Source organism: Dermacentor silvarum, chromosome 6 (genome assembly GCF_013339745.2).
Source record: "Dermacentor silvarum isolate Dsil-2018 chromosome 6, BIME_Dsil_1.4, whole genome shotgun sequence".
Lineage (NCBI taxonomy): Eukaryota > Metazoa > Arthropoda > Arachnida > Ixodida > Ixodidae > Dermacentor > Dermacentor silvarum.
In genome coordinates this window covers 45,255,316-45,281,118 of record NC_051159.1, presented here as the reverse complement: position 1 = coordinate 45,281,118, position 25,803 = coordinate 45,255,316, and the positions used below count along the sequence as shown (strand labels likewise).

The 25,803-nt window shown below is 43.8% G+C and overlaps 1 protein-coding gene across 1 annotated transcript in view; it reads left to right on the top strand.

The window, feature by feature from the left end:
- The first annotated feature begins 953 nt into the window (after nt 1-953).
- LOC119456636 (kinesin-like protein KIF28) overlaps nt 954-25,803 on the top strand; it is a 97,309-nt gene continuing 72,459 nt past the window's right edge. The window contains exons 1-12 of the mRNA XM_049668997.1: nt 954-1,124; nt 1,777-1,909; nt 3,745-3,824; nt 8,491-8,605; nt 8,747-8,858; nt 10,094-10,201; nt 11,878-12,008; nt 13,587-13,657; nt 15,425-15,485; nt 21,603-21,758; nt 22,194-22,318; nt 25,598-25,758. Of these exons, the coding sequence (XP_049524954.1) occupies nt 954-1,124; nt 1,777-1,909; nt 3,745-3,824; nt 8,491-8,605; nt 8,747-8,858; nt 10,094-10,201; nt 11,878-12,008; nt 13,587-13,657; nt 15,425-15,485; nt 21,603-21,758; nt 22,194-22,318; nt 25,598-25,758 (1,424 nt within the window). The remainder of the gene's footprint in view (nt 1,125-1,776; nt 1,910-3,744; nt 3,825-8,490; nt 8,606-8,746; nt 8,859-10,093; nt 10,202-11,877; nt 12,009-13,586; nt 13,658-15,424; nt 15,486-21,602; nt 21,759-22,193; nt 22,319-25,597; nt 25,759-25,803) is intronic.

Genomic DNA, 25,803 nt, shown 5'->3' with positions numbered 1-25,803 from the left:
GTGCACAACAATTTGGCATTGCCACACAGATTGTTACCAGCACTGAATTTTATTTGTTTAGCCTTTTGCAAATTTGCAAGCAGGATATCGAGCAACTCGTGAAATGGTGCCGAGCCCGCAAGAAAGGCAATAAAATATGCAAAATCACTGCTCTGGCGTTTTTATTTACTGGTATGAATAAATCAGGAGACTTTGACAGCAAAATATGGTGCCTGCTGCTCTTTTTCACTTGGGTGACATGCATCACATATTATCACATCCAATACATTTCACATAATATATTGCGCAAAAGTAAAAAAAAAAGCTGTTTTCAAGTACCGTTTATGCTCGATTTGCTTTCCATCGTTGTCCATAATTTCCGAGTTGCCATATTCAGTCATTTAAGGGCAAAAACACACCAGTTTAAGAACCTGACGCTACAACCACAACCACTGTATCATTTTCATCTTTCCTAGCCATTATCAAGGTGCACGCCCCTAGCGATTGTTTTTTAACTTATGAGGAAAGATCCGAGCCTGCCCCGGAACGTCGGGTTAATAAACACCATATTTTGGTTAGAGACGTTACCAAAGAATAACGAAGTCCAACCAGACAGGTAATTCGGTTTAAATTTTCAGCTTGCAAATACATAAAGTAGGTCTTTGTCAACAAAACCACCTGTTCTACTCAGCCGTGTAAACTGCTTGAAAAATCTTGAGCACCCCATACGTCAGTGTTACAGTATTTGTTGCATGGTGCTCTGGTTAATCAGAAAGTCGGATGAAGGAAGATAGTCGTCACTACATTTCATCTTTCCTTCGCTGAAATACACCTCGAGGACTATGCTAAGGTAAATGAGTACAGTGTTGCTCGAAGTACAATGCCGTGCGCTATGCAGCTCGTGTTGGGTTCCTTAACATTGCTGCCCGCACAGCGAGCGCGAGAGACAGCGACGATCCCGGTGCCTGGTGCGCATGCGCGGACAGGAGACGCAGCTCTGGAGCCCAGGCCAGAGCTTCGCCTCCGAACCGCGCAAATTCACCTTCGACCACTGCTTCTGGTCACACGACGGCTGCCTCCGGCTGGACGACGGCTACTGTGCACCCGACCCCGAGCACGAGCACGGAGCCCTCTACGCCGACCAGGTACTTTGCACCACGGAAAGGAGACGAAAGCACGGCATGTCGCTGCAAATTCACTCTCCCAGCAACACCTCTGCAATATCGAAGACAAAATATAGAAGCATAAACACTGACTAGAACTAACCAGTTATTGATAGACTCCTAAATATATTGAGTGGCGTTTCTCAGTGATTATCGACTGGTGAGTTGGTTCCAGTGCGTGACCGTTCCTTCAGGCCCTAGAGTTAGCGTCTTTGGGGTGAAGAGTTACTTGAATTGTCTTTGTCGTTGTTGTTGTTCTTTCAATGCGCATTCCTCTTTCCTTCCGTGCAGCGCTGGTGTCATTGAATGACAAGAAGGATAAGCAGAAAGGAAAGGGTTTTAAAGTGGGAGAAATTATCGCTCTTAATTGTGGCAGCCGCCACTACTGACAGATGCTCACAATTTTCTCTCGCAAAATGGCAAAACTGATGTCTTGCCTTAGCAGAGGCCTACCTGGGTAGCTTCCTTGGAGCGATATCAACAAGCGAGCAATAGAGACAAGCACAAACAAGCAATAAGAAGCAGGACGAGCACTGAACTCACAAATAATTGTAATTTGCAGTGACGTCATGGCATATACGTACATGCAGACATATGGGCTCGCTTTCTTGTTTTCTTGTGTTTTGACTCGCAGGAACGCGTATACAAAGACCTGGGCCGAGAAGTGGTGCGCAGCGCCTGGAAAGGATACAACGCCGCTCTTTTAGCCTACGGCCAGTCTGGCTCAGGGAAGTCGTACTCCATGGTGGGCTACGGAGCAAACACAGGTTCGCGTTAACCCCATGCTCACAGTTGATACGCATCTTCAATATATACTATTGCATATTTCATCTTACAGTGTGCGCTAAGCGCTGTGTCATTTAGGCTTCGTCCATATATTAGCGCTGTTCTTTAACCACGATAAAATTATCACCAAACTCAGATGAGTGCCCTGTGAATAATGGTAACGATAGCAATGTTTCAGCATATGTATGTACTGTGTCTTCTTGTAAAACACCGACTGTATCGTCGATAATGAAGAATGGGATGCTTCCCCGTGCAAACAATTTCCATTTCAAGTTTTGTCACAACGTTTTTCAACAGGAAAAGAAAGCCACAGCACGTCTCGTTTTCAACATCTTCAAACTCAAAAAAAAAGGAAAAGCGTAACTTCTGCGTGCTCATAGCCGAAATTTAGCATAGTGTAAACGTCGCATCTTTGAATTCGATTCACTATGTCTCCGGCACAGGCACGGTGTCTGCCGTAATGGACCGCCCACTGGAGCAACGAAATGCCGCAAATTAATTGTGAATACTCTGCAGGCTTTTGAATAGGAAAAGAAAAGAGGTCCACGCTCCTGCTATTCTAGCTCTTTTCCTCGGCTTAACGTGTAAAACTAAATCCGCATTCACATCCCGCCTTGAAATAACCCCTCCCTCCCTGCCATTGACTTAGTGGAGCGCAGCGCCAATGTCAAGACACTAATGCATGGCATATTATTATCGCTTTTTGGCCATCCGGATGAGTTGTTAAAAAATACGCCTACATCTGGAGGCTCGAGTAGCCGCTCAGAATACATTGTTGAGAAGATTTCTTGCTCAAATACGGCCTCAAAATGTAATTGCAATAGTAACCACGCAGCAGAAAGGCGGTGCTAGAACGCAGGGCTTCAAGCTCGAGGGTAGAAACGTTATCGTTGGAGGAATTATTCGGCCAATATTCTGGAATAAATAAACTGTCATTGATGATCCTATCAAGGGCATGATGGAATATAAGTGTTCAGTGTAACAGAAATCCTCGCCTGAAGAAGCATTAGCTCGGGTGCTCTATCTAAACACACGAAAACGAAAAAAAAAATTTTTTCTCGGCAATAACTTCACTGATTTTGATGAAATTTTCTATACTGCACCTAATATTACATCTAAAGCGGAGAAAATTAATGCATTATACACCGGTGTACAATTTGTGAGGACGTTTGTATAAGCCTCGTATACGGTTGTAGCAATTTAATATAAGATGTAAATTTATACCTTAGATTTTTTCGCTTAAGATATTTCAATATATGCAGTTTTTATATTGTGATAACTGTCTTTGGGCAGAGCAACATATTTTTAAACTTCGCACTTGAATTTTCCTAAATTTACAATAATTAAAATTTTTCCTTAAACATTGTAGGTCGTAAGTCAGAATTATGCTTCCCAGAATCACTGGATTAAAACTCCATCTCTGAAATGCGGCAAAATTTATTCAAATCAGCCAGCCGTTGTTTCATCAAATCATGCCTGCGCTTTACATGTATTTTAAACAGAGAAACTGCCGTTGGCTCCGAGCTCAAGCGTCATTTTTAATACCTCTAGGCAATGATGGCTCGATTGCATTCCGCCTACTAATGGCTTAAATCGAGAAAACTGAACAAAGCATTCACAGTTAGGCTTATCTCATGGTGCCAGACGAGGATATTTAGTAAAGTTTATCCTTTCGCTTGTGTTAGTTTTTGCACACTTCTTCGTAGTTAGAGATTAGGCTATAGTGCTCGTTTTGAAGACCTTGTGCGCTCTGGGTAAAACAGAAATTTGCTAAGCGAAATGGTACCTTATTTTGATCCGATATTTTGTCCCGCAGGAATGGTACCACGGCTGTGCGAGGATCTCTTTCAGGAACTGGAGAAGAAGCGAAGCGTCGGTAAACATATGGAATTTGAGGTATATTATTTTTTTTCATATATACTGAAGTCAAGCAATACCGAAGACGGTCTTGCAGCGCTAACAGACGATGTGCTAGACGAGAAGGCGACACAAACGGGCGATGACCGGAGAGCACGATATTACGTAAGATGTATATGGCCACAAAAAACACACATACTGAGCAAATAGCATTCAAGTCATCAATATTTCGTAGCATGAGAGGAAAACGTAATACGCGTACTACCTATAATAAAGATGCTTTCGTGTCTTGTACAATTGTTTGTTTTTTTCGGCGTACTTAAAAATTTCATTATTAACTTTTTCAATTGTTTCATATTTTGTAGGCTGCACTGTGAAAGCATGTGGCAGATGGACTTTCTCTTTCTTTTTGTTAATTATTTAATAATCATATCTTGTTTTCAGTAACTAAACTTGCAAAATCGCATTACAGGCAGTACTTAGGTGAAGAAACAGATAAAATCTTGTCTGTAACGCGCTTTAAAAAAGTTTCACATGGATCACCAACTCGCCCAAGCACAGACCCTGTTGTTTTTTGTGGTCGTACCATCGCGTTTGGCGTTCGATACATGGGTGCGAATAATTTACCTGCAAGAATTTACGTGATTTTTCCTTTTCAAATGTGTTATTTCAACTTGTATATTCACATTGAAGGATATGCCCATCTGCCTTCGTTTTGATGAACACATCTAGTAGTAATGAAAACAAAATATAAATTAAATAATCGGACAAGGAGTACTCACTGACATTTTGGAAAAGCGCTTTGACAAGGGGCTTGCGCGTTGGCACTCGGAAAACTGGTGAAGCACAACCGTAAGTGCATCTGGTGAACGATGCGAATAGACAAATCGCAAGACGAGATGGAAACACACAAGAGCACTGCACTAGACTTGCTCTTCTTTCACTTGCGCTGGTAATGCTGGGTTCACACGTGACAAGCCGGGTTGGCCTGCTATACAGCTGATCACCCTTCTTGTCAGCTGATCTGCTATCACGCCACTAGCGGCTAGTCTGACATTGCCTTGTGTGCAGCGTGATTAGGTGGCACCCAGCCTTGTCATGCTATTCCACGGAATTGGGTATGTCAATTGAGTCTAGTTTACTTCTTCTTCTGAGGTTTTACGTGCCAAAACCAGTTCCGATTAGGAGGCACGCCGTAGTGGAGCGCTCCGGATTAATTTTGACCACCTGGGATTATTCAACGTGTACTGAAACGCAAGCACACGGGCGCTTTTGTATTTTGCCTCCATCCAAATGCGGCCACCGCGGCCGGGATTCGATAGTCTAAAGGTTCAACATCACCCGAACTGATTGCCTTACCCGTAGACCATAGCGGTGTGCTATGAACAGCGACCTCAATGAGCCTTCGGGACTGGAGTTGTAGAGTGTTCCTCACTTAATTTACCCACATTAAAGTTGTTAATGGGTTGGGCCTCATTAAAGATAGAGGGGTTTGATGTGCGTTTTCAATCGTGCTCCGATAGTGCGCGTGCTGAAAAATTCACCGACGATTACGATACTCCCTAATGCAAAATTTGAGCGCAGCACAACAAGCGTTTTCCTTTCGCGTGTCAATAAGTTGTAGTATGATTATGTAGGTAGACGGTTTCTATTAGGGAGAGAACGTGGTGAGTAGCGTAGCTGGTGCGGAAAATTTGTCTCCTGCGGCACATTGCAAACGGAGCGAAGGGTGGCGCGACTGCCTCTCTAATCGGGAGATCGCGAGAGGCAGCGCGTGGGTGACGCGTGGGCGCGCTTCGCGGCAGCCGCCCCAGACAGACGTCCGCTAATGCAGCGCTTTGTTTCCATACAGACAACGCGCGCTGCTCAGGCACCATATGGTAGCCATCGTCGCCACCAGCCTGTCTTGCGCGGCAGTATACGCTTCGCACGCTTCCCATTCCACCCACGACGAGAGCGGCCCTTCGACGCGGGAAAACCGTGCCACCAGTGTCAGCGGCGACAACACCCCAGGGCCGCGATATTGTAGCGATGCCTTATGACCTAATTTACACTAGTCTTATCATCCACCGCTCACGGCCGGCTGATCCCGTTGATAACGCGAGCCGACCGTCGCTCTGACCACTGACAAAGCGCGATAAGCCCGAAAAGGCATTATTACTTTAAAGGCATAGCTACAAAATACCGGTCCAGGGAGCGTAACCCCTAGCCTTACTCGTAGCTAAAGCCCCTATATATAAAAAGTATCGCCATTCTTAGATCATACCGCCACCGCGCTCACCCCGGCGCTTCCTCCTCGCCGCCTCCTGTCGCCCCAGCCTCCTCCACTGCCCCATTGGCCAATTCGTGTCATGCGGAAGCACGCGTTGCGCTTCTGTATATATTTTTTTTCTTTCCAGTGCGCTCCGACCGCCATTCTCGGGCCTGTGCGACGAAAGTGCCGTACGCACAAAGGTATCAAGCGTGTTAGGGACAAGAACTTCGTTGTGATGACATGCTGCTGCGCCTTAGGTTGCCACAACCGACAAGGCGCGGGCCAAATGCTTTTTTTTGTTTACCATCCGGCGCACACTGGTATGCTGCACACTTGGTATTTGCGCCGTCTCGCATCGTCGCGTTGCTACTTCCAAAACGGCATTATTAAGGCCAGTTACTGGCTGACGAAGTGAAATCGCACCTTAATAACTGCTCCGCAGGGCGCGATCCAAGTTTTCCGCGAATTTCCTCTGGTAGCGTGTTAGCTGTCGTCTGCCACGGCAGGCCCGACGTAGGCGGCGCCACTGTCGATATCGCGCCTTGATCTCGCTGGCCGCGCCGAGCCCGACAGCGGAACGGAGGAGGAGGGAAGCGGATGGCGCTACTTTTTATATATAGGGGTTTTACTCGTAGCCGCTTGCCATCGCCCCCTTGGAGGAGCAGTGATCCCCGTCACACACGCTGCTACCGTGGACTGACCTCAGCAGCTGACGCCGCGGCCGAGCCTAGTCCTCCCTCGGAAGCGCAGATGAGCCGTGGCCGCCGGCAACTCAACGCATGCGCAGGCCGTATTCCGTCCGCTGCTCCTCTGCTTTCCGCCTCACGTTTTCTTTCATCTACCGCTGCGCTTCGCGTTCGCTTTCATCTTTCGCTGTGCTCGTTCGCTCGGTTACGAGGCGGTGGCAAAGTGGCTCGAGCGACTGGCCGCTCGAGCCACTTTCGTGTATTCACGGGCTTCTTTCACGCTCGGAAAAACACTTTTATGTAGCATGGACTTAGCAGCAGAAAGCTGTATCACGAGTTTCTTATGCTGCTCTAAACTTTTCACATTGGATTTCTTTCACATTGCTTTCTTTCATTGAACAGAAGCATTTCTTTTTTCCGCAAGAAAACCTTTCTTTGAGCCTGCTGCCCCTTGGCTGAGACATATTCTTCCTACGTTTGCGCATTTCTGTGACAATTCACCTTGAATATTTGACTTTGGACTGGCATACTTAATCTGGCGAGTTAGGTTTGTCCATTTGCTAAAAAAGCCAACACTGGAAGCACAGACCAGCACAAAATTTTTTTCTCTGTACTCACCTACAATTATTTTTCACGTTTTACCTTGTTAACTGACGTTTGCCAATACGCGCTACACTGGTTCATGTCAGTAAACAGGCTTCAAAATTCTAGAATGAAATGGCAATGTCATCCTCAATATACAGCCGATGCTTCAGCACAACGAAGAATTACTGTGGTGATCGTGGCACAAGTAGGAAAGGAAGAAAGAAAGAGAGGAAGAAAAAAGAAATAAAAGAGATAGGTTCTAGGATCGATGTACGTGCCAGAAACACGATATAATTATGAGGCACGCCATAGAGGAGGGAGTCCGTAATAAATTTGCATGACACCTGGCGTTCTCTAACGGGCATCTAAATCTAAGTACACGAACGATTGCGGCAGGTTTCTGTGGGCGGATCATGCGACGTCTTGCTTCACGCCCTATCACGACGGTGAAATGCACAGACGAAAGCAAGCGCCGAAAGCAGCAGTCGACTCGTTCAATGTTTTGAAGCCAGCTCACGAATGATGCGTGAGTGCGTTTCCGCCACATCTCCCCCGCAGACCGTCACTCACGTTATGACCAGTAAGATATCAGGTAGCAGCGCAAAATATTTTTTTTCTTGCCTTATCCAAGCCTCAGCAACAGTAGAGGAGCGCTGAAAGGCTCCTCGACGCATGGAAAGCCCTGGACTGCGAGCACCGTGGTGCAGACAAAGAGCCAGCCATGCGCACCACTGAACTTAGAGTCACTCTCATTGTGCGAATGGGCGAGCCGGTGCAAAACCTGCCATGAGGCAGCGAGCAGAGTGCGCGAGGCGCTCATGAGGCAGCGCCCTACTCACGGAGGAGAGAGAGAGAAAAACGAAGAGGGAAAGGTAGGAAGGTTAACCAAGGACGTGCCTGGTTGGCTACCCTACACTTTCGGAGGGGAAAAGGGGAAGAATAGATAAGGAGAGAACAGAATAATAATAGAGTCAGTCATTCGCACGGAGGAAGTTCATTCACTGCTGTATGGTTCGTTGAGGCAGTCGTCAATTTTCTTGTTTTACGTACTCCTATTACCGCCACGGTTTGGTGAATATGGAAGAATGGGGCTTTGAAACTAAATGCAAAAAATCACAATGAATTTATCTTGACTAAAGTGGCGTGTATGTACAGTACATTTTTGCTATATTCATTTCAGGTGGAACTGAGCATGATGGAAATATATAACGAGACTGTTTTTGACTTGCTGGTAGCAAGCAAAGGACAGCGAAAGGGGCTCAAGGTTCGGGAACATCCTAAGAAGGGCTTCTTTGGTGAGTGCTGCGTTCTGGCTCTTACAAAAAAAAAATTGACACCACCGAACGTAACCCTTAGGTGCGTAAGATAGAGATATATACATATACCAAGTGGCGAAGTTGTAACAAATGTTCTTCTTCGTTTTGTTTGACATGAAGCCGAAGGTCTTACAAAGTGCCTAGTGACCAACTTCCGTGATGTTCTGTCACGAATAGAAGAAGGAACGACAAATCGAAGCATAGCAGCCACCAACACCAACGCAACCAGCAGGTAAGACACATTGTGTTGATTACTGCACCCAAGGAAAATAAATATAAGTGTTGTTTGCGCGACGGACGAAAGCATAGCTGTCTTTTCTTTTTGTTTTTATCAAATGACGGCAGAAATCGTTTCGAAGTTTGCCGTATAACAAATGAACACATTACGCTGCCGCGTCTGCAGCAACTTTAGTGGCGGAAATGTTGGCCAGGACCACTCAGACCGGTTAGGGGGGGGGGGGGGGGGCAACTAAAAATTGTCTTCTTTAATTTTCACGGGTTGTTCTATTTTAGTAGGGCGCGCTATAGGAATGGCATGCTACTCATATTGGTTCGCTGGGCTCACAATTTTTTTTCTCTTTTACTTATTACAGAGACACAGTTATATATTTTAAAATCGATGTGCCAATACCATACATGTTTTGGTCCATTCCTGCTAAGTTTACTAGACATGTTAGTTACAAGTCCTGTTTTTCCGTAACAAATTGATGGCGTTTGATTCGAAGCATTCTTTTGTAGTCTCTTTCTTTGTGTGAAGCTACCTTGATATCTAGCCTTGTTTAAGGTCACGCGTAGTGTTACCATGTGGCCCAGCATGCATCGTGTAGCGCAACTTAAGGCGAGTAATTGTCTATGTTACACAAATGTGTGTTTGACGTAAACAATGAGTTGAGGACGCAATGGCATGATGCTATATTCATTACGAAGGTCGTGACGCAGGCGACAGTGGCGTGCTGACGACATTGCATAGCAATGACAGTGACGAACGACTTTCCATAACATTGATTCTCCTAGTGTGTCAGATTTGAATGAGGACGTTTAGTAGCATTACGGTTGAAAATTCAGGAAATAGTAGTTTTGGCATTCAGTTTCTAAAGTAAAAATTAATCATTTGCTGCTTATTTAATAAAATTAGGTCTTTGCAAGAACACCTAATCAGTACGAAATGATTCCATGTTCCTCTTTCTCATTCATTTATTAGTGTCTGTGTCACGTGAATATAAAAAAAACACGCTGGCCTAGTTTGCCTGACAGTAAACTCTAACGGCCTTCCAGAAAAATCCAAGAAGGGGTCACGAAAGAAAGTAAACTTTAGATGATCATGACTTGCAATTCTTCCGAATATCTGTTTCCATCCGGCGTATTGTAAGACAAAAACGACTACTAGAATATTTTGCCTTTGGTCATTTGAGGCACATGTAAAATTGTAGCTCATGTGCTGTTGTCTTTCTATTTTTCCTTTCCCAGCCGTGCTCATACGCTAGTAACTCTGACGCTCATGCAAAGGACAAAAAGGCCTCCTGGTCCAGAAACCACGAAGACCTCCATAGTTCATCTCGTAGATTTAGCAGGAAGGCAAGTGATCTTTATCACTTTCTTACTATATTTCGCTAGGTGCTTTGAAACTCTGAAAATGAAATCACACACGTATAGAACATCTGATTACATGCACGAAACCTGCTCTTTTTTTGCTACTAGTTATTACACGGCAGACGCGAGGGCTCCTGACCATAATGTAATAACACATGGAATCGCCAAGGCACAGTTCGCTAGTTTTTCTAGAAAGGCTCACGATAATTGACAGCATTTTCTTATGGCGACGAACCATCTTCAGCTTGTGCCTTCGGACGTTGGTCGAGCTTATCGCACGTAATATACGTAATATTTAAATTTCACCTTTGGCTAACACTTTGCTAGAGCACTTTTTTAGTCAGCCTCCTATACTTTCATACTTTCAGAGGAGTATGAAGTGAAACTGGCTTAATAATGACCGCGTAAACAAAATGCTGTAGCGAAGACATAAGTTTGCGCGTTCGTTATTTCGACTGGGACATCCACCACTCCTTGAAAGCGAACTGCATGAAATGTATTATTAACCAGAGAACTTATATGAAAAATGCGCCCCCTATAATATCTTTAGAAAAATACAGTAACAGCGCAACACAGGACAAGTAAAGAGCACAGGACAGAGCGCCCTGTCCTGTGCTCTTTACTTGTCGTGTGTCACGCTGTTTCCGTATTTTTCTAATGATGAACCAACCAGCCCCTTTGAACACGCTATACAATATCGTACAACGAGTCGGACAAACAATATAATTTTTCGTGCGGTCTTCTAGTCGCATGTGCTGAATGCTGACACAGTTGATAGGGCGAAAAATACATAGACTTCGTAGTACACTAAACTACGCATGCGCGAAAATTTAGAATGGTAGAAAACTCGACGAGTTTCTATTGATTTATTTTAGAAAAGATGCGTGTAACATGCGACAAGGCGAAGAAGAAAGACAGGACATTTTTCTTCCTTCTTGAATTTGTCCGCAGAATAATTATGCGCCTTTTTGAAAACTAAATCGGGGTCGAGTCAAGTAAGTCCACAAGAACAGGCTAACGAGCTAGTTGCTATGGTAACATGTCGAGTGTATAGCGCAAGCAAACGACTCAGGATGAAAGAAAGACGGAGACATTGCCGATTCCTTTCTAAGAATATTTGGATTTTTTATTCGTTCTGGCCTTCATCATAGGCTGACAAGGTGCTAGCCTGCTAGGCTTTCGCAGTCGCCAGTTTCCGCCACTCACTATGAGGAGTGACAAAAATAAATAGAATCGAATGAAATGAATGCGCAGTTAATAATGGCCCTATCACGTATCACGGCTTGTTTTCCTGCGAATCAGCTCTGTGAGCAAGATTCACAAACTCTCCCATATCGAGGTTCTATTGCATGCTGATTGCTTGGAAAATACCCACACTACTGGATAACGTACATCTTAAATCGAAGGGCTGATGCCTAAGGCTCACAAAGCATACATGAAAATTGTCCTACCCTTTAACTGCTGACATAAATCCGAAAAAAGAAACATCTGGTTAAATGCGCAGATTTTGTTTGAAAGGGAATGTCAATAAACATCACCTCATTATTAGTTAAATCGTCATCGGCAAGTAAGGAGTTAAATTACTAATGGTGGTGCTGCACATATTTCAGTGGTTAATAGTTGTGGGAGGGCTACAACTTAAGCGTTATCTTTGATTTCAGTGAGCGCCAGTCCGCAGCAAAAACGTCTGGTGACCGCCTCCGCGAAGGCATCGCTATCAACCAATCACTCTCCTGCTTGGGAAACTGTGTCCACGCTCTCGCCGAGAAAGCAAAGGGAACAAACGTCAAAGGTGTGTGATCTGATCTAGCTTTGCTTCGACGGAGCCGCGCCTGTAGTTGATAGAACAAAATATTCGTTGTTCTGTCAATTTACCTGGACATATATTTTCCTTTATTTAACCCCCATCTTGAAACTATATTGCATGTTCACATATAAATATTAGTATTTATAGCGTGCTCTAGCGCTTCATCAAAACAGTCTGTAATCGAAATATGACACTAATAACCAGTCATTTGTTCTTATGCACTGACACTATGTGGTGATTTCAATCAACAGGTAAGAGTACTGATAGCTCATGAGAGCCGCAACAAATTGGCCAGAATGTGGAAAATCTGAGGACACCTAAACACTTCTTATGAGTAGCGAATGCGAAACCATTAATGTCCAATTGAACGCCGCTGAGCGGTCCTTCGAGTTATGAATTCCTCGCGGGTGAGCGAGCGCGTTGAGACCCTTGGCGCGTTTTGATGTGGCCTTACCGAGGCGCAGTTAGAACGCAGGCGAGAGCTTGCGCGGGCAAGGAACGAGCGGCTAACACAGGCTACCGAGAGCGAGAGCAAAGTTTACGTGGCGTCGTGGCAATGCCCTCTCCCCTCACGTAATACCGCGGCAGTAGGCGTACCCTTTCGCCCGCTCTGCCCCGTCGAGGCCAGAGCCACCAAGCGTGTGCCAGTGTCACGAGCGCGCCTCGTGACCTGCGTCGTAGCCAATGGGGTGTTAAGCTGCTACAAAGGCATCCGGCTTTTTAGCTCAATGGGCCATCTAACGCTTTCACGTCAATATATATTCCGCCAAACAATGTTTAGTAAGAGTCATGAGAATGAACCTGTTGGTAGCCTTCAGTAATTTGCTCATATAAATGGTTAACTTGAAGCATACCTTTTTCGCTAGCTCTCTTTTTTTCATTACATCTGCTCGGGATCCATTCTCATTTGGGCCTTTATGGAATGCTATGGCTGACTCCCACGCCGACTTTCTCAATCAACAGCAATCATCGCACAGCATTAATGTTTTGCGCTGAATTGCGTCAAGTAAGGTAATATTAGGTTCCGGAAAATTTTCTAATTACGTTATAAAATGACTGACCCATTCCATCGTAATCCTATATCAGCGCTTCTTAGAATTCACCCACTGGCAACCACTTTGATTAGATTAAGTGAGCATGTGATTAATTACGTCGCCAAGGCACCAGTTTGACGCCTAATTACGATGCTTCAAAGCGTGTCACGTTTTCAAACGCTTACACTTCGCTCTTCAGACTTTCAGCTGTCCCTGTCTTGAATATTATCATCTAGTTTTTTCCTGCTTGCCCATAAAGACCACTCAAAATTGGCAATACAACCAAGACGCTATATTATGTTACAGGAAGGGTACTTACAGACCAACCCGGTTTGGCCAAACGCAACTTCTTATCCTACTAAAATACATTCGGTCCGTCTTCACATCAAACTGCCTATCTTCGATCTTTAGTAATGTCGTGGTAATGCTTTGTCTGGTATTTTATATCGTTCTTCATTATTACAAGTTTAAAATGCTTCCAACAATCTATCCTGCACGATTGATCTGTTTATGCATGTTGCTTTCGCAGTGCCTTACAGAGAATCGACGCTCACTCGCTTGCTTATGACGGCGCTGGGTGGGAACAGCAAAACAATCATGGTGAGTTTGGCCTAGAAGCTTCCTTTACTGTAGTTAAATAATTTTTTGGGCGGCCAGTGGCTGGCGGGCCAACTACCGTTCACTCTCTTATAACCACACAAATTAAAGGGATCTCTGAGACAGATACGGAAATTTTCGCACAGCGATCGATTATATAGGAATGTCTGCAGCAATTTCGCCGTAGTATCACTTTTATCATGTTGCCTTCGGTGAAGATAATGTGCAAGCTGTACCTGACATTCGTGAGCAATGTTATCGCTTCGACAGTGAGACTGCCTCATTATAATCAGCGCTGGTTTTCACAAAGTTGTTATGCTGAACCATGTTCACGATGGCAGATGCGAGCCAATCGTCATGAGAGCCATATAGTTGCCGAAGGCGCGCTGTGAATGGCAAACACTACTTATGAATCAAAAACTTTGTGTATTAGACTCCAGATAGTACGCATATTGCGAACCGTTGCGTCGGATGATCTTGTATGGTCCGGAATAGCGTCGCAAAAGTTTCTCGCTAAGTCTTTGTCGACGTATCCGGGTCCAGACCCAAACATGGTCGGCGGGATGGTGTTCCACGTAACGCCGTTTAAGATTGTAGTGTCGGCTGTCCGTCCTTTGGCGGTTCCTGATGAGTTGCCGGCTTCTTCAGCGTGCTGCACAGAGGCGGCGACGTCGAGATTCTCTCCGCTGGTGACGTGCAGCAGCATGGCGTCGGGTGTCGTCGTCGGATTTCTTCCGTAAACCAGCTTGAACGGTGTAACCTGTGTTGTTTCTTTCACTGCTGTGTTGTAAGCGAAGGTTACGAACAGAACGACAGCATCCCACGTCTTGTGTTTGGCGTTGACGTACATGGCTATCATATCGGCCAGCGTCTTGTTCAGGAGTCACGTTAGACCATACGTCTTCGGGTGGTAGGCACTTGTCCTCCGGTGACTTGTCTGGGTATACTGCAGAATCAATTGAGTAAGCTCAGCTGTAAGAGCCGTTCCTCTATCAGTAATGAGGACTTCTGGTGCACCATGTCCCAGCAGGATGTTCTCGACGAAGAATTTCGCTACTGCCGCCGAACTACCTTTGTGCAGGGATTTCATTTCGGCGTTGCGGTTAAGGTAGTTGGTGGTCACGACGGTCAACTTGTTTCTAGTTGTTGACGTCGGAAAGGGCTCCAACAAATCCGTCATGATCTGCCGAAACTGTCGCCGAGCAGGCTCAGTCGGCTGTATACCAATGCTGCTGGCCTTGTCGGTGGTGTCTTGCGTCACTGACAGTCTTGACACGTCTTCAAGTAATGGGTGACGTTGTGCGTTCAAGCGTGGCCAGCAAAGCTTCTCCTGAATCATAGCGAGATAACATTTAGTGAAAACGGTAGAAGCACTATGGCCAATTTGCTCGCGCAGCAAAATACGCACCGATGAATTACTGCATGCGCAAAATTTCTTTACCAAGTGCCAGTAGATGTTATATGCTGGCAAGGTTTCAAACGGACCACTCACATAAAAGCTAGGTTTTAAAGTGTGTGATTTAATTACATGCAGCAGAAATTGTTATTCGGCCTGCTCGAAAGGAACAACTTGGGGTTATGATTCTGCAAGGTCACACAAGTTGGCTGTTCTTTTTTTTTCTTGTAATTTGAATTTTTACCCAAGATATGGGCGCAGTGAGCTGAGCAAGATCATGTTATAAAACGTGCAACGCTGCAATGAGACATACAATGGCTTAATTAGCTGCCGATAATTTTTTCTCCTTAATCTCAACTTGTGTTTCTTTCCAGCTAGCCACTATCAGTCCTTCGGATGTGAACTACGAAGAAACTCTCTCGACACTGCGTTATGGTATGTTGACTTATGTTCCTACCAGCGAATGATTTTATTTACTACTGACAGTTTCTACAGATAAATTTTGAGCCACATCCACAACTGTTATATTTTTTTACAGAAAGAAATATTATTGCTTTGTGTCTGGTAATGCGTGGATATTGGGCTTTCCAAGCAGAATTTCGTTAATTGTAATGAAGGTACCAAGGGCTGCGCATTTTCTAAATTGTTATATTGAAGCTTAACAAAATGACATTCTCTAATACCTTGATCACCTAGTCATGTTAGCCCGCTTCGGCGTTGCTACCGAGCCTGGGGCGCGTGATTAAGTGGGTGGCTACCTATCCTCCGTAACACCCTCTCCCCTCACCAGCTACCTTCGCTCCTCCCTTTTGTGAATAAAGGAATTCACTCAATAAGAACTTCACTAGTTGTATCGAAAGTACAAATGACTAGTGGGAACGTTGAGTGAACGAATTCCCTGTGCTCCTTAGCATCCTAGTGTGCATTAACATTGCACTCCCAGACTGTATATTAAACAAGCTCGATTACTTTTCTTCAGCTATTAAATAAAACGTGTATTTAGGTACGCAGTGATATTCGAAAGTTGAAGAAGCTAAGGCAGGTGCATTTTAATTTCTCTGTGGCGCCCGTGTTCGAATTTTATTAATTTCGTCATTTTTCAGCAGCATCTTGGTCATTCTAGTCATTCTCAGCTGGTAACCACAACGCCAGCAAGCGTCCCATAGTGATCTATCTCGTCACGTAGTTGCAAGTAGCTTGCACGAGAAATATAACGGAATTAGCTATGGGGTGTGCGAACAGTGATTTTCGAGGCCTAATCGAATACAAATCAAATAGTACTCCGTGCGAATGGGACTCGAATCGAATATCGAATAGTTTTAGAATAATGAACAGCCGTTATCACAATTCACATAAAACGATGTTCACATCTTAGTATTGTTAAAGTTAGCAAGTTTCTCTCTTTACATAGTACATACAGTTGCTTATTAAAAGCAGAAATGGACCATTGCGAACATACAAGCAGTTCATTCGCAAGCAGAGGACTGTTCAGAGAGTGCGAATGATCGCTTAAGTAAGCCTGCAAGGAATGGCTACTTAAGTGACGCAGCCTGCTCCACTATACGCATGTTCTCATGTTTTATGTCTATAGTATGCCTGCAGGGATGAAAATTTGTCGTACTTTAGCGCCGATGTGGTGTTTAATTGGATGCAGTAGACGTCCTGAAATATTCGAAAGGTTTTCGAAAAATATTTGAATTTACGAATGGTGACTTCAATTCGAAGACCAAATTGCAGTAAGACACTATTGGATTCTGTATTCTAAAGTTTCGAATACTTCGACCCCTAGAATCAGCACCTCCACCCAGCTTTCTCCACTCAGCTTGTACGCAACAAGCGACAGCTTAGGTGACTCCGAAGCGGGTTGTACACCGGCATACGCGCATCAGGGTACGAAATTGACCGTACTGAATAACAAATTTGGCATTCTATTTTCTGAACATGAAGGAAGGAAAAAAAAGTCGCAGTTTCGCTCGAAAGGCGGAGCATCGCTTGCGATAGAAAACTAGTAGGCAGCTATACGAAGTAAAGATAGTTTGATCGAAGATAAGATGTTTGATCGGCCGCATAAACTCGTAAACATTCGTTTACTAACTAAACTAACAAGCGTGATGTCACGCGCGCACAGGCAAGCAGAAGCACATCTCGCTCGATAAGCGCGGACACACGCTATCAAAACGCTGGCGTGAGGAAGAGTGGCTACCCGAAAAGTTGGCTTCCCCAGAAATTGGTTTCACGAGGCTGGCTGCGTGACGTCATGCTCTCAACTATAGTTTATTTCCTTGCTTCATGATTCTCAAGCACTCGCGCTTCCGAGACCCCCCTCCCCTCCACGAGATGTTTGCGAATGTTTAATCTCTTTTGTATGCTTGGATCTGTGTATACAGCGTTAGGATGCCTTTTGCCGGCAACCACTAAAGATGACGTAAATGTCCGTGCGTTTACAATGATTCATTTTTTAAATGCTCATGTTCGGAAATTCGCCTTACGTTTGGGATCAATGTTTAACCATAATAAGCAGAAGGAAACCAAACGCCCATCTGCAAAGAAGCAATGTATCAGGGATGAGAGATCAAGACAATAAGTAAGATCAAGTCCTTTCCGTCATATCACATTCATGTCACATTCACTGACCTGCTGTAAGCTAAGTCTGCAGCAGTAACTTAGTGCTATTTTGTGTGTGTGTGTGTGGTTTTTTTTTTCTTTTTTCTCTCTCTCACCTATTACATCCCTTTAGCCCTCCCCCGGTACAGGGTCTTTCCTTTGCCTTTTCTCTCTCTCTCTCTGTGTGTGTGCTGTCTTCACTGCTGTGGTTTCTGTTACCCGTCTGGCGCCATTAGTATCAGTCCTGAATCAGCTGTTCATTGGTTTGGCTTAATCTAAAATGTGACATCATTGTCACTCCGGCACTTGTGCCTTTACCCATGTCGAACAAGACACTTTAAGCAAACTGCTTTAAATAAACTCCACAATAAGTTCCCAGTAGAGTGTTGAGCCGCAATTACTTCAGTTCATTTCACTCTCAGCTTGTCACGTAACGGGAAACATGGTGCTTTTCCGGTGGGCACAGGACACTCCGAAATCGTCTTCCGAAGTTAATTTGCAAAAGACGCCCTCAAGAAAATTATGACCCAAAAGCTGAATGAACGGCTTGACTAAGCTAACTTTCAAAAATTAAGCTCTGCCTTCACTCCCCTCGCCCTGGCGGCGTATTGGCTTCAGCATTGCGCTGCTAAGCCCGAGGGTACGGGATCGAATCCCGGCCGTGGCAGTGGCATTTCGGTGGGGGTGAAACGCAAACGCCTGTCTACCGCGCATTGGAAGCACGTAAAGAAACTCGGGTGGTAAAAGTTAATCCTGAGCCCCCCACTACGGCGGACCTCAAAATCATATCCTGGTTATAGCACGTAAAACATCAGAATTTATCCTAATTTTTTGCCTTCCCTCCCCTGTCCCCCTCGCACAAAGTGTCATCACGTTGTGATGTCCCTTCCCAAAGTACACCAAATCAGTGGTGCCTTGCGTCTGGTCTTTAGTTATAGGAAGTGTGCATCACGCTTCAATGCTGACATTAAAGCAAGAACTAAAAAGACTCATACAGAATATAATTCTAGATGTTACTTCGGTTCTATTAGTAAAATTGCCATGCGCGCTCGCATGCAATGTGCTCAAATGAGCTTTTGTTTACTATCACTCATCATTTGCTTGCAACGAAAAAGTCAATGGATTCTTAACAGATTTAGCGAACGTTGCACTCTCTTGAGAAATATCAAGCTGCAAACAAATTTTTAAAGGGGGGCCTAAAAATAAATTTAGCTTTCCTACCATGGAAAGAGGCTTGGTAAGCCACTCAAGACGCCAGAACAAATACGCGTGGCACCGTCACCTCGAAGTTCCCGCACTAGTCCTTCGTGAGGTCATGAATTTCGACGGCTCTTGGAGCTTTGTTAGATTTTTATCGGTAAATAAGGGCTACATTGGCCTCTAAAAGAGTCAATTATTAAACTTAGGAATTTTCAAGGACTTTTACAGTGCTGCAGCGGCCTAAGTGCAAAAAAAAGAAAACCTTGGAAATTTGTGACGTCACACCGACGACGGTGCCAGTGTTTCGGAGCGTAACTACAACAAAATGGAAGCTTGGTGTTTAATTTTTCTAATAATCAACATATTATACCTCGAAGTTAACGAAAAATTTGGTTTTCGAACAATACTTTATCAGTGTCTACTGACTTCGTGTTTCTCTTGAGTGTCCTTTAAGTGCTCTTATAATGAATTATGTTTACACTTTGTTTCTCCCCCCTATATTGCCCAAAATCTCTAGCCTGGTGATCTTGTTGTACCTGAAAATCTCGCGCACCACTTAATGCGAATATTTAATTCGAACATAAATTCGATCCAAGATTTCCGACCCCTTGATGTGTCACCAGTTTTCGCATGCCTTATAAATTGAGTTTGGGCCTTCATTGCAACGCAATAAAAGAAATTGCGTGTGCCAAGAAATCTTGTTTCCTCGTATTTTATTGGTGGTTTGACTTCACTCTGCTATTTCGCTTGGCTTGGGTGAGGAATTCGCGCATGAGCATCTGCATACGTTTGCCAGCCCTTTTATTTCTCTTTCTATTAGCTTCAAATAAAGGTTTGTTCATTCATTCATTCATATTTTCGTTCACTAATACTTTTCATTGTACCGTGAAATGCTGGAGGCAATTTCTTAACGCAAATGCAGTTTAAGCTGACCCATTAATTTGGCGTAACAACGCTTACAAAAAAATATATTAGGTGTTACTATTCCTAACTTTCTGTCTATTCCTTGTCCACGTTGCTCCTTATGCTGAAAAATAATGCGTAGATACAATGCAGTTTTTGCACACATTTTGATATAGTTCTCGTTTTACTTTTGCTTTTTGCGGCTCCGACATGAATCCTACTGTTTGCTTTTCAATTGATCTGATGAGGAATCGTAGTAATTGTTATCGAGTTGGAGGGCAGATGGAAACTTCTGATTTCTTACAGAAGCTCCTGTAAATCCGCCTTTGCGGGGGCATTTATTTATGCTTCGCCAATAACAAAAACAACGTCGACCACCCACATTGATCCATAAATCGACACATCTCTCAGCGATCGCTTATTTCTCTCTCCTTACACATCATTCGACATAAGCTCTTCGCGAGACTGTTCTCCCATTTTTTTTCGCTGCTGTGGTTGGCCGAACTTGCACGGTCAAAGCAGCTTTCGCTTAATAACTCTCCCAGCCCACTCCTGGTGATTGCAGACCGTCTTCCAAGCAGACAAAACACAACATTCCTGCTAGAAGAACACGCAACGCAAGGCCATTAACACAAAATAGCAGACTTAGCCCACACTTTCTGCCTGCCAAATGGGTGCCGCCAGCTGTCGACTAAATACAGAAGCAGAACTTTGACCTGTGACCGCTCTTCGTAAGCGCCCTTTGACTGGCTATCGCAGGGGTGCTGCCATCTGCCGAACAAAGCTAGAAACAGCTCTTCGACCAGTGGCGCCTTTTTGTCAGCGACATTCACTCTATTCTTTTTTTATTTCGAGCCGTCAGATGGATCGAACTCCTGAGAGCTGGGCGCTGGTGGTTTTCCTAGCGCACCCATTTCCCGAACAAGATCAACTGTGCTTTTTGCTATATATATTTTAAAAAAACTGAAATTCTACCGCGTTATGGCTACTTTCCATGATGTCACCATTGAAGTTTAAGTATCCTGTATGGTGATTTAGCCTACCACATTCACAACATAATGATGAAGCAATCTAGTTCAATAACGACGTAAGTGCGTGAAATGCTACTAACATCGAAACAATGTTTCTTTCAATCAGCCGAGTTGCCAAATATTTCTTAGATGTGGTGCTAGATTTTGGTGGAGCGGTTATCCTTCTATATCGAGTAGCATGACCAAATTCTTAATGGAACAATTTCACAGAAACTTGTTCCACTGTGTGAAAAAGAACACGTGAAACAAAATAGCGCAAAGTTGCAGTCAACAACAAATGTTGATATCTGCTGGAATAATCACGCATCTATTGATGTGTCACAAGCGTTTTGATGCGTGCAATTACGTCTTTTGAAGAACTCCCGTCGCTGTTCGTGAGTCACCTGATTACTTAAAGCGTCTGGGCACTCCTAATAACATAAGAGTCATATTTTATAACTATTAAGTTGAGGCTTTCTTTGCATGCGATATTCTTACCTGGATACATTTTCCGCTGTGTCATTACTCCAGCGTAGAAGTAACGTTCACGTAGAGAGAAATGCAGGACAAAGTTATTTTAAATGACGCACTATTTCTTTTCGTTACCTCCTGGAAATATGATGTTGCGAATGTTATGCCCCTACAAAAGTCTACCAGGTGCCTAAACTGGCAATGTTAAGGTTATTACAGGTAATATGATAGTCACAATAGTCTGGTTTCCTGAATTTTCCTGCACTCCATATGGAAGTGTATTGGAGTATACCAATCAGGAATACTTCCTTTAATATCCATTCCATTGTGGGTGATGTGTTCTGAACGAGTGACTCGCTTGCAGCGGAGCGCACGAAGGAGATAAAGAACCTAGTGCGCGTAAACGAGGATCCCACAGACAAATTGATTCGGGAGCTGCGGCAGGAAAACGAAGCCCTGAAGAAAAAACTCACGAAAGGAAATGTCGACAACGTTCTCAGCGCCGGTCTCACCGACGAGGGTGAGCTTTACTCCGCTCTATTCATTATCTATTGCCCTTAGCACATAATTTAGTTAATTAGATAGATTAAATACATTACACATTATTGCACTTGATTGAGCGGGTGCAATTTGTAAATAATTTTACTACAGAGCTTTTTCTTTCTGTATATTTTCTGCGTAGCTAAAATCAGTGTTTTTACCAATAAGATAAAATCTCTTTTTTTATGCGCCAATAAAGCAAGAAAAGCAGGGCTCTCGGAAAAACCCGTTCAGCTAAGCCTGGTGTATCTACACAGGAAAACGTAGACACGTGTGTTGTTATAGCCCATGTTAGATTGTCGATTTCTGTCATTTCTTTTTCTTCTCGTGGACAGCATATTTGTGCATAGCTTTGCATAAGCTGCTCATAAATGGCATATCATAGCCTGTCTCGATGACGTTTTTATCTGCACAGAATTGAACCAAATGAAACGGAAATGGGAGGAGGACATGCAAGCCATCATCAAGGAGAACGAGGCACAGATGCTCATCATGAAGCAGTCATACGAAGAGAAACTCAAGGGCTCTGCAAGAAAAGAAGTGAGTAAGCTTGTGGCCGTATTTACTGCGACATTGTTCTTTAACTTAATTGCTACTGCCCTTGCGATTTAACGTAGTGCTGTGATTTGCCAATTAGAAAAGCCCCTGTACCACACTATCATGCTAAGGCGTACTTCGTGTTACCTTATGGTCACTGTGTGGTTCCACTTCATGCATTTGTTCGGAATACAATAAGTGCAACTCAATTGTTTGTCTAAATATGATGTCACAGGACATCTTTGTCCATCAATTGCAGACTTTTACTACAGGCAGACGTCCTTGTCGATGGTGATAAGATTAATGCCACGCACAACACAAGCCACGCAGGACTATGCCCCTTGAAATATATATTTCTTTTCCCGGGACTGAGGAGAGAATACAGTATAGTGCAATCCACGGCTAAAAACGTTATATTGATTCGCGTGGAGCTTCTGGTAATGCATGAATTTTAACAGCGTCGACCATTTCACGTTTGACGTCGAGTTCCCCGCGACGTAGTACGCAACTTTGTTAGATGACAGATTGCTGTCACGTAATAACTTACATTGAAGCACTGCACACGATACACCTACGCATAGAGTTGCCGAGATAGCTGCTTCGCTCTTTAGGAACATTTAATAAGAAGCTTTCTTGGCTTCTTCCCCCCATTTGCGCGGGCTCTGGCTGATAGCTACTGTCACGAATGATTGGCCGGTACCAGATACAGTGCAAACCGATACCGGATAAAGTGCAAATCGAAGTGTTCTAGGGCGGCAGATGAAGTACGTAAGCGTTGATAGGAGCTCCAGTCCAAACACACCATTGTCATAATGCCGTCATCGCCATTCCATCGCCTTCATTCTATACTTGATCATTTCTTTGTTGTCGGGCAGGCGTCAGCTTTCCACCGTCTTCAATCTGTCGTAAGTTGGTTGTCATGTCATTTCGTCGTAATCACGCCACCGTCTTAACAATGTCATCATCAATTTGCTGTAATCATGCGATTGTATTTGTTGCGTCGTCGTCCTACTGACGTCATCATGCCTTTGTGGCCATAACGTCGCCGCCAAGGCGTCGTGGTCGCAGGATCATCTTCATTTTAGCTTCGTCTTCTCGTTGTAGTCATTGTAGTCGTGTTGTTGTTACCATTCCGTCTTCGTCATTATGGCGTCGTCAGCCCATTGTCGCTTTTTTTAAATTACAGAATGCTACAGGCCCGAGGAGGAGGCGCAAAAGTACATAAGAATATATCCAATTAACGCGTACAAATATTAGTATATAACACGATCATATACCTAGCAACAAAGAGGAGTAATAAATGTAAAATCAGAAAAATGAACATACAGCACGAACCGTACAAATATTAGCAAATAGCCACATCAAGTGCAGGGAAATGAAGCGTAGCAACGCAATGATATATAAAGTTGTTTACGCACTTGAAATACAACCAAATTGTCAAGAGCATGTCACACACGCAGATGCATGAAAAGAAAACATTTTACGAGGCCGCTGACGAGACACAGGATAACCGAACACAAGAAAACAGAGAAGTGTAGGTGTAAATTCGCAATACATTAATGTCAGTGATGTCAAAGACTTATATGTTCTAAAAAATCAGCATTAGACAACTGTGGATAAGGTAGGTTGTTCCATTCTATTATGGTGCGTGTTCTCGCTCAAGATATTATTCTTCAGCAAAAATAGAAATTTTAGTTTTTTTTGTATTTTTCTTCGTAATTGTAGAGTCTGAATGCTATCCTGCATCATTAGACTAGAGGGAAAGTCACTTGTACGACATTTATAATAGGTGAACCTGACAGATTTACGCTCTATCATTTCAAGAGCATTGATGTTACTTTTTAACGCGATAGCGTTTAGGGCCCCGTGTCGCAGAAAATCCGGCGTCGGCCTCGGCATTAACGCCCGCGGCCGAGAAAATAATCCCCAACCCCGTTTAGGTATGCCACACCATTCTATCATTAATGTTGCTCATACCTTGTCTTGCATTCTTGGCAAAGCTATTCCTCGGAATTTTGAGAATGACAATCCACAAACAAATGTCATGAAACAAAACACCCACAGCGCATGCCTTTTATGTTAAATCTTCTCAGACTGAAATATTAAAAGTGCGAAACAAATACGGAAACCTGAAAATGATGTAATTTCTTTATCGCGGTTGTCTTTATCGCGGTTGGTTATCTCCGGGATCGGCCCACGCAAGAGGCCTCATTTCCACCAGAAAGCTCGCCTACGTGCATAGCGTTCGCCGCCAGTGTTTGCCAGTAACGATTACGGTTGCATAAGCTGCAGTCGTCGGGAACCATGAATAGCAGTGAAGGATCTGTGAATGGTATCGCGTTCCACTCTTAAAAGCGAAGCTTAAGCGTCCTCCCAATTTTTGTATAAGGATCCCAGACAATACTGGCGCATTCCAGTTTAGGTCGAATTAGAGATGTATAAGCCGTTAACCTGTTACTAGGAGGTGTATGTTTTAGCTTACGTCTGAAAAAGCAGAATTTCTTGAACGAAGACTTACAGATGTTAGAGATGTGAGTACTCCAGCTGAGGTTGTTGGCTGTTGTGATTCCCAACTACTTCTACTCGCTGACCTCCGCAAGCAGTTCGGAACCTAGTTCGTGGACAAACAACAGTTTTCTTTAATTTTCTTTTTAGTTATTGACATTTAGACTGTTTTACTGGTATTTATTTTCATGCTCCACTGACGACATCAGGAAAGACTGCTTTGGAGATTAGAGTTTAGTACTAATTATGGCAGTTAATTTCATTATACAGTACACAATCGTCCGCAAATAATCTAATTTGAACAGGGGAATTAATTTCATTTGTAATGTAATTAATGTATGCCAAGAATAGTAAAGGGCCCAATACACTGCCCTGGGGCACTCTAGATGATACTGGAAGCTCGTTGGATGAGTGATCATTAATTGAAACAAACTACATGCGGTTAGTCAGATAAGCGCACCCAATTCACTAAGTATGTTAGAAGGTTAATTGATTCTAGTTTATTAATAAGCTTGCTATCTGATACGAGATCGACCACCTTTTCTAAAATCTAAAAATATTACATCCATTTGATATTACATCAGTGTCGTTGTCACACAGTCCGCGACGATGGAATGTCACGGTAAGTATGAAGGAAACAAATCAAAAACGGTTGACAAGTATTCGTTACAGATATAGAGTTTCGATTTGCTTGATCGATAGTTAATAAACAATCACAATTTAGTGTGTTATCGGGAGACGTATCTCAACATCATCGCTTTTCTTATCCTGGTACAGGACACAGATAAGCTGATAACGGAGGAAGAGAAGAAAGCACTGCCGCACCTCAGCAATTTGAACCTGGACCCACTTCTTTCGGGACGTATCGTGCACATTCTTCAGAAAGGAAAATCGACTGTGGGCAAAGCTGACGCAGATATCATCATGCTGGGTGTAGGGTATGCATATACGGTTGTATTGAAGTTTCAAGGCAGACCTATTGA